Source organism: Empidonax traillii, unplaced genomic scaffold (genome assembly GCF_003031625.1).
Source record: "Empidonax traillii isolate 1590-97213 ecotype Southwest subspecies unplaced genomic scaffold, ASM303162v1 scaffold126:size1624879, whole genome shotgun sequence".
In the NCBI taxonomy this organism is placed as follows: domain Eukaryota; kingdom Metazoa; phylum Chordata; class Aves; order Passeriformes; family Tyrannidae; genus Empidonax; species Empidonax traillii.
Genome location: NW_020955319.1, coordinates 1,018,728 through 1,027,985, shown reverse-complemented (window position 1 = coordinate 1,027,985; position 9,258 = coordinate 1,018,728). Strand labels below are relative to the sequence as shown.

The 9,258-nt window shown below is 45.6% G+C and overlaps 1 protein-coding gene across 1 annotated transcript; it reads right to left on the bottom strand.

Moving 5' to 3' along the window:
* Positions 1-806: 806 nt before the first annotated feature.
* CTHRC1 (collagen triple helix repeat containing 1) lies at positions 807-7,582 on the bottom strand. The gene is made up of 4 exons (XM_027883410.1): positions 7,494-7,582; positions 4,148-4,369; positions 2,733-2,949; positions 807-1,573 (listed from the first exon to the last, which is right to left on the bottom strand). The coding sequence occupies exons 2-4, from the start codon at positions 4,358-4,360 to the stop codon at positions 1,431-1,433; spliced, it is 573 nt and encodes a 190-aa protein (XP_027739211.1). The 5' UTR covers positions 4,361-4,369; positions 7,494-7,582; the 3' UTR covers positions 807-1,430.
* Between the last annotated feature and the right edge of the window lie 1,676 nt (positions 7,583-9,258).

Here is a 9,258-nt window from a genome sequence, read left to right as displayed (position 1 = left end):
AAAGCCATCATCCAGTCCAAGGTAAACAGTACATTCCTTCAGAGGCAGAATACCAGCTCTGTAACTTGCTGGCTTGCAGCAAATCTCACACATAAGATTGCAGTTGGGAAAGCCCAGCGCTCCGCTTGCTGCAGATGTGCTCCTCTGGCATCCCCAACAAAAGATCCAGGCAAAAGCTACGTTTCTGAGAGATGCCTGGGGAGAATCCTATAGTGTGTTCAGAAAAGGAGCTTGAATTTAATCCTAAATAGCTGAAATAAATTGATTATTTCAGATTTAATGTTTTTTTTTCCTTTTAATTTCTGGGAAGACTGTAGATTTCTGCATGTTGTACATGCTTTTCGTGGGTTTTTTTATTTCATTCATGTAAAATTGATTTTGTAATACAAACGTTACTATTGTTTTTCTTTATAATGTGTGGAATTTTTAAAAATATTTAAGTATATCACTTGCAGAATTTGGAAGAAAATACTTAAAATAGTGCAGCTAATGCTCTGCCAGCATGATAGGTGTTGTCTCTCACTGTAAACACTCAGCTGTGACATCATTGTTTCACTATACCAGTACACTTTCTGAAAGCCAAGGCATTTCAGCCCGCCTTTTTTCTGTATCTTCCAAGCTATTTAATATATCTAGCTTTTAATTATTACCAAAGTGATTCTAAGTATCTGAAAGGCTAAATCTAGGAAAATTATTTTATTGGAGCAATGAAATTAAGTTTTATAACTGTAAAATTATTTAATGTCTGCATCCTAATAATGGAGACCTGTCATAGATGTTTATACTGAAATTCAGTCTATCAAGAAGCAAAAGAGGAAAGGAGAGCTTAGATAGTCTATTTTTACTTAATTATTCAGAACAAGGTATTTAATGCTTACCACACCATCTAGGTCACAGTTACATCACCGGGAGTTTGTTATGACAAGACTGTAGCAGCAGATCATGTTACTCTGCCATCAGATTTACAGGAATAGTTATGTATGTCTTCTGAAGGCTAAAGCCAAGACTTGAATTTACTTTCTTGGAACTTCAAAGTCTTCTAAAAAAATTGTGTACCATTAACACCATGTAAAATATCTCAAGCAGATTAATGTTCAATAAAATAGCCTGATTTTTTTTTTTTGGTAAAAGATATTATTTATTTGATACAAAAAGTTATGGCTAATTCTTAGAACAGTGATGGTATTACATCAAACAAGGAATTTAAAAAGTTAATGAACTTGGGTTTGATATTTATATTCTAAAATTATTATTATAAAAAGCCTCTGCAATGTACAAAACAAGGCTTGACAAAGGCTACAGATGCAAGGCTTGGGTGCCTTGCAGTCCAGTACTTGCATCCAAGTCTATTGAAGTAAGTTCTGAAGAAAATAGTACAAAAACAACAACAAAAAAAACCCTAGAAAGATATTATAAAAAGGGAGGGGAAGTTATTTTGGCAGTTCTTCAATGATGATTCGGGAGACTGAATTCCATCCAGTAGAAGCATCTCCCCGTGGATAATCGGAGCAAGTCCCAACCCAGATGGCAATGTCCACCAAGCCAGCATTGATCCCTTCGCACAGACCTTCCACTGGTTAAAGACAAAATTGAGGTTACCTCAGCAGACACAAACCCTTTGTAGTTCACAGCTGAAGGTGGACACCAGTACTTAAGAACAGCAGTTTATTGCAAGCTTGTGCTATTTAGTTAAACCTGAACAGCAATTTTAGAAATAGAAACTATTCTGTAGAGATGTGGCAGCATAGTTACAGTCATGCACTACCTCTGACCGTGCTGCTGACTGACACCTCTACCTGAATGGGAGGTGTATCTGCTGCTTTAAACGTCCAAATTTACCAAATGGGACTGGGATATGGCTTCATACCCTTCCACCCGTCTTTTTAGCAGTGATGGGGCGGGGAGGTGGGGATGCAGCTGTACCTGCTTCCACAGCTGAGCCCTGTGAAGGTGATTGCCACCTTGTAAGCTTTGCCACTCCTAATTTACTGCTCCTGCATAAAGTTCCATTCCTGTTGCCCTTTTTTTTTTGCCCCATTAGCACCACTAGGTGGTGGGTTTATGAGGACAGGTAAGTCCTACCCACTGATGAAAAAATTCTATGATAGCTCTAGGCTTTAGACTTCATGCAGTCATGCAGTACAGGGAGGAAAGTGGAGAAAGAGCAGAGACTTGTTCATTCACTTCCTAGTGTTACATCCTTTTGTGTTGAATGACTTCACTAATTTGCCTTTTGCTTAGCAACTGAATAATATCTACAGATATTTTGCTTTAGCGGTATTTCTGTGTCCCACCTGAATTTAAGAGTAGAAATTCCAGGAGGAATAAGTCTCATTTTATGCATAGATAATGTGCAAATATCAATATTGTAAGCCAGGATGTCTACTTGGCAGTAAGGCTGTTTCTCCATAGGCTAATACAGCACAGAATGTCTCTGTATTCGTGTTGTGGCAGAGATCAGTAGAACTGTCTGAATAGAAATCTCTTCCATTTCTAAATCTCAGGGTAGAAGTACCATGAAAAATACCACAAGAAAATACCACTTAATAAATAATTATAATACTGTTACTATTGACAGTCAACTCTGAGGCAGCAGAGTAAGAGTACCAAGTGTTAGCTGGCTGCTCTTCTGCTTCTTCTTTCAGTTCTCTAACTTTCTAAGGCAGGCAGCACTCTGGTACCTGCTACTGCCTTCTCCTCCACCTGTGCCCACACGGTCTCGACATACATACCTGAAGAAGTTCGGTGTATGTTAATAGTAGAATTTAACTCCGGACTTCCTTGATCTAAGTATATTATGGCTTCAATAGGAAGTGGCCCAGCACACTCTGCACCATTAAAAGTAAAGTACCAGCGCTGACAACAGGCGTTTTTGCACTTTAGCCGGAGGGACCCACTGAAGAGCACACGGAGAGCGCTGTTCGAGCGCATCTTGGTAAACGTACATTCCTGAGAGGAGACAGAAGTGCTTCAGTTGCAGCCTCTGGGTTTGAATCTATTTATTTTCCATATGCTAATATTTAGGAAATATATTTAGGAATATATTCATTTCTAAATGTTTTTGCTATTCTCTTTGGTCCCCTCTGGGGAAAAAAAAAATCAAGAAAAAAATTGGAGCGTGGCAAATGCCATACAATGCAAAGATGCAAATCAGAAACATCACCTCCTAGATGGTAATGGAGAAGCGGATTATGGAAATTCTTCATTTAGATAACACCTGCTGTTAAGTTGGTAGCCTTCTGGGGTTTATGTCAACAGTATGAGCTGTCTGAAAGCTCCAGTCAAGTCACAGGATCACAGAATCATTAGGGTTGGAAGGGACCTCTGAAGATAACCTAGTGCAACCTCCAAGTCCTTGCGTGAGAGGAGAGTACAATTTCTATCTCTGCTAATGGAAATCCTGGACTTAAAAATTATCACAAGATTTCTGAGAAGCTTAAACCCTGATAAAGACTCCACATCTGAAAAAGAAACATTTTCAGGTTTTTAAATGGTTATTATCCTGTCTTCAAAGTTGATTCTCCCTCTAGCTACAGCAGTAGCAGTTAGATTACTCCAACCCCTCTGGGCTTTGCTTCGTAGCTGGGATTGAGCTGGGATTTTTTCTAGACTTGAACCACTGTGTTTGAAAGTTTTACACCCAGGGCTGCAGTAGAGAACAGACTGTTTGGGTTGGTCTGGGTTACATTAGCAATTCTCCTGAACATTGCTGATCCTTTGCAGTAGTGTCCTGTAACTGAGTTCAGTGAACAACTATTTTGAAGCAGGATTTATAAAGACAGGTACAATTAACATATTAAAGATGTACATCTTTCCTTAGGATTGAAATAGTAAAAACCTTGCCCTGTTTTGGGCAAGCTGGAAGAATTTTTTTGGTAGTGCAACTTTCAGGCTGAGGTTTAAATATCTGGTTTTCTAAATGTACTCCTACACCAGCCACATCATTCTTTTGAAATCCTATTGCAGAAATGAATCGAGCACATAGCTGAAACACAACTGAGAGGAAGCTGAAGTAGCTAAACCTTCGAGAAGTTCACCCTTACGTGTAGGAAAAGGTTCCAACAGCAAATCCCTATGGTTGGTGCTGCCCAGCTCACAGAGGCTGCTGTGTTGATGCAGAGTATCATCCTGGGCAAAACAAACTCACCGCGATCTTCCCAAGGTCGATGCCGTAGTTAAGTGCGCTCCACGAACACTGCTTGAAGTTGGGTGTCCAGGACTCCTCGATGCTCTCACGCATGCACTCGCCCTTCTCCCCTTTCAGCCCATCCCTTCCTGGGATTCCAGGTGTCCCAGGGATCCCATTGGCTCCTGGGTTTCCATCCCGTCCAGGAACGCCACTGGGGCCTTGCAAGCACATGCCATTATACTGAAACACAGAACAGATCTTGCTCCCTTGGCAAGCCAAATAAAACACAAATGAGCAACAAAACACAAAACCCCTGCTGTGCCACAAGTTAATGGGCTGCTTCTGCATCATCAAGAAAATGGTCCATAGAAGAAGAAAATGGAAAAGTAAATTTTCAAAGATAAGCAGTCCCAGCAGAATTTGCTGTAAATTAAGATGCCATTTTGTTATGAAAAGATACGTAAATCCTAGAATTAGGAATTTACCTAGTCCAAGAATTAAAACCTGTTGGAATACATCAGAAGAGTCAAAACAATACCAAAACAAAACCAAAACAAAACAAAAAAAAAAAGTCGTATGTTAACAGTTAGTTTCTCCTAACCCACCATTGCTCGTATAACTGTCTCTGCTAATAAGTTTTCATTATTATTTTTCCTTTTTTTTTTAAAGTAGAGAAAATTTTTCATTTCATAGAGAACAGAGGTTAATGGTGGTTTTTTTTGCTCTGTCGCAGCTCCTCTGGGACAGAATCATGTCATGACAGTCAAGTCCCCCAAGTCAGGCTCCAGAATGCACACACATCAGTGGTGATGCAGATGTAGGAAGATGCACCCTGGAATAATCCTGAACTGAGGATTCCCCCATAGCAGTGGCAAGGCACACACGGAAGGATGCACACTAACATCCTTCCTAACATCACAATATTAGGAAAGGTCAAGTGTTGCTCCCCCAAACTGCACATTAATACATGTTGCCTTCATACTTTATGAAATATGGGTTTGCCCTCCTTAGAAAGTAGGTTTGTGCTGCTTCCCCCAGCAGTGTGAGTGCTGAGGAGGAGCACTGGTGTCAGCAGGCACGGAAATGCCGAGCAGGAACCTGTAGGGTCTAGTGGTGGCTTTTACTTCAAATGCTCTTTCCCATCTGGTGACTGACTGCTTGCTCTAGTCTTCATCCCAAATCCTCACAGGTAACAGTATTCTGCTCTTCCACTTTCTCACACTTATTCACCTTCATCTGCTTTAAACTACCTAATCCTCACTCGTTTCAAAAAGAAACAGTGCTGCAACTATTCCCCCTCCTGCCAGACATGCCCCTGTCTGCATTGCAGGAGCTGTAAACTACAGCCCCTGCCCTCTCTCCTTTGTCATACTGGTGAATTTTCTTATTCTGAGGTTATGCTTTTTCACAGGCCTGGGTGCAAAAACCAACATAGCCATCATAGGCTTGGCTGGAGCCACAAAAATAAATCAGTGACTATATGGAGAGGTCTAGTAAGAAGTAAGACAAGAGCTGGACTAATGGTTGCTGGCTTTTCCTTACTACGTCCACCAAAGAACACTGCTGGCTCAAAGCCATGGAAATAGTGGAATATTTTAATCAAGAAGGCCACTTTTTAGAAAAGTTAGCTGAAGACTCGTTGGTAAAGCACTCAGTGACCCAGGGGCCATTAGGATGATGGAACGGCATTTCTATTTCACCCAGCACTGATTATCTGCTTTTGCTGCTGCTGCTTTCCCATTGGACTCTATTTGTAACAGTGACTGGCTCTGGCTTTTTCGTGTGGTTACTCACCACAGAAATCCTGGATGTGGAAATGGGCAAGAACTGGGGGCAGGCCAAGGCTCAGGCCTGTTACCCCTCCCATCCCCAGGGACACCACGAAGGGCTGGGTTGCCCTCACAGAGGGGCTGCCACCGTGGTGGCCCAGAGCTGCACAGCAACCTTCCAGAGAGAGCAGCTCAGCCATTGCCCACCCCAAAAAATTGATGTGAGCACAAGAATTACCCGGGGTTTGGGCTCTGTTCCAACGAAAGTCATCTGTCTTGCCAAATAAAGTCTTTTTCATGCTTTCTTAAGCTGGAAATGCATAAAACATACTTTAAAATGTCCGCTGAAGGCAGGATCCCCTCTTGGGCATACCTTCACTCTGTCCTGGCATGGCTTTACCTGAAGCAGCCTGTACAGTCGGGCTGTGCCTGAGTCAGCTGCCGTTGACTTACCTGCATTTTCCTGCTCATTCTGTTGCACCCAAAATGCCAGAGAAATGAGAGACCCTAAAATACTGCTCCAACAAAAAATGTAAGCTCCTCCGTGTATACAGACTCCCTATTCTCAGTGCTAGTCAACTTCCACAATGAAAGGGAAAAGGAAATGAAGTGGTGTGACAGGGAAGGAGCTTTGCTATCAGTGGTGCTTCCAGTGTATCACTTTAGGGGATCTCCCTGGAGACCATGAAAAAAGTGGCCATGCCACTGATTTTCTAAAGGAGGTGAACAGCAATCCAGCAGCTCACAGAAATACCTTCACATCTGCTTTTGACATACCAAGGACTGGAAAATCTCCCTCCTCTCAGCTATCCCTGAGATGGGATAGTCCCAAGGCATTCAGGTTTCTAGTTGCAATGGAATTGCAGACAGTGGTACGCAGTCTCCACAGCCAAAACGAGTAACACATTCACGCGACTCCAAGGAAAAATGGGTTCAGGAAGCATGCAGATACAGTTTTCAGGGTGTCTGCTGAACAGCAGACTTTTTTTTTTTTTTCATCTTGTTTTGTACTTCTCTCATTATTATTTATGCACCAGCCCTTTAGGAATTAAACAGCATTTACTGCTTCTGTTGGAAGGGCTGTAGGATTTCGGCGTTGCCCCTGCAGTGGCTGAGGGCAGGGTCCAGCCCACGGCGCTGCCTCGAGTCCCGCCGCGATGCCCCCGGCACCGGGCACGGCGGGGAGCGGGGGCTCCGCCGGCTCCACCCGCAGCCCCCGACCCTGGCCCGATGGGGAAAACACCAACACACACCGCCGGCCGACGAAAACCTGTGGTTTTTGTCAAAGCCCGTCAAACCCCTTCTCGGCATTTTCCTGATTCAGCACAACCAGGGCGTAATTAACAGAACCCAAGAGAGAAGTCCAGCGGCGCAGGACCGGCGCTGCCCGGCCCGGAGCGGCGGCGAGGTTTCTCGAAACTGATTTTTCGCTTTTTTTCCCACATCTTTGCAACAAAAAAAAAAAAGCGTCCGAGCGGGTCCTCCGGTCGCCACCCCCCACCAGCACAGCTCCCCCAACACCTCGGTCAGCCGAGCTCCCGGCCCCGCTCCCAGCCCCCGGCCCCACTCCCAGCCCCCAGCGCCGCCGCTCTCACCACGTCCACCACCTCCCGCTGGCGAAGCGCCTTCTGCTTCCCCTTGGGGCTGTCGGAGCCGGCGGGCGGCGGGGCCGCCAGCAGCAGCAGCAGCAGCAGCGCCAGCAGCAGCAGCAGCGGGGCGGCGGCGAACGGGGCGCGGGGCATCGTGCGGGGGGCGCGGGGCGGGAGGGGAGGGGAGGCGGGGATGCGGCGGGGCCGGGGGGAGGCTGCGGCGCAGGAACCCGTGTCCGCCGCTCTGGGCGGCAGCGCGGGGATAAATGAGCCTTTCAGCGCGCGCAGCCCGAGCTCCCTCCCCGGGGAGGCCGGGAATTTCCATCCTGTAACGGAGCGGGACGGCCAGGCAGAGCCATCCCCCCGCAGCCATTGGCACAGGGCCGGGGGCTCCCGCCCCCTCGGGCTGGCCCCGCCGAGCTTTCCCTGGGCGATGCTGGAGCCTCCGGGCGATGCTGGAGACCGCCGGCCCCGCCGCACTTAGTGCCGGGCGGCGGGAGGGATGCGGGGACCCCCCCGGCTCTCCCGGTGCCCCAGGCAGCCCATTCCACGTCTTCGGGGATTTGCTCGGCGGACGATAACTCCTTTCCGATGAAGGCAAGAAACCGCGTAAAGCCACAGAGGGAGCCTGATGTACGTGAGGGGAAACGGTGATAAAACAGCAGCTGGGCATCAATCACAGATTTCATTGTAGCAGAAGTCAAGGTAAGGGAACAAAATCCTGAACAGCAGCGGATTTTGGACTTTATCGAAGAACCTAGTGTTGTGAGACTGAACATTGTCAATCTAATAACAGGAGGAAAGTTCTTGCCAACCCAGTGTAAACCATCTCATTTTCCTTTCATTTAAAATTATGCATTACTTTTCATCACACCAGAAATGAAAGCAATATAAAATAAAGGATACTGTATGTCCTCAAGCATTTAAAATAGAAATAACATATACTTAAGGAGTAGATTCTGTATGCTGCAAACGTTGTGGGATTTGTAGAGGTAAAGTTTCCAGAAGGGGGAGATAAACTTCAACATATATTTTTTTTCTGGAGTATTTAACAAAACCACACATTTATCCCGCAGGAAAGAATGCCACAAGACGTTGAGTCATTCACAATAGATTGCACAGAACCAGATTTTTGTGTACATTAAACCCCTTCATGTAGCTCTGCACTTACTTGTCTTTCTTCCCTTTCCTTGTCTGTATGGGTGGAACAATAGCAGAGAAGTGAGATTTGCGCCCCAGGTCAGTCACACTGCTGTCATCAACTCTGTCACATGGTGTCCTGAGAACTGGGACTGACATCAGCCACATTGCCGAGGTGAGTGCTCCCACCTTGAGAAGAAGGGAAATGATACACCCAGCTGACTTCAAAACAAAGCTGGCAAATAATAATGGTTCATTAAACCTGTTGGGAAAATTTATGGAATTATGGAAATCCATAATTACAACAATTGCTTCAGTGACAGCCTCAGTCAACATCCATGAACACGCACATGCAGAGGCTGGGTTGTGCAATCGTGCGTCGCTGCCAGCAAACCCGCCTGCCTCTGGCCCGGGCTGGTGGCACTACTGTGAGGGTGGTAACGTTTGATTTCTGTGGCACCTGCGTGTTCACACAAGCATCGTTACCAAGGGCTGGGGATCCCCAGCATCAACACAGGCTGTTGCTAAGGCATGTACCTTCACAGGCTGCCAAACCTGTGCATTACAGAATTAATGTCTTCGGGAAGTCTGCAGTATCTGAAGCACACAGCGCAGCAGCACCGCACACCTT

Excerpts from the sequence above, each read along its gene's own strand:
- CTHRC1 (XM_027883410.1), bottom strand. The coding sequence starts at position 4,360 with ATGTGCTTGCAAGGCCCCAGTGGCGTTCCTGGACGGGATGGAAACCCA. Across the intron at positions 2,950-4,147 it reads TCGACCTTGGGAAGATCGCG|GAATGTACGTTTACCAAGAT; the intron begins GTGAGTTTGTTT and ends GTCTCCTCTCAG. Across the intron at positions 1,574-2,732 it reads CATACACCGAACTTCTTCAG|TGGAAGGTCTGTGCGAAGGG; the intron begins GTATGTATGTCG and ends GTCTTTAACCAG.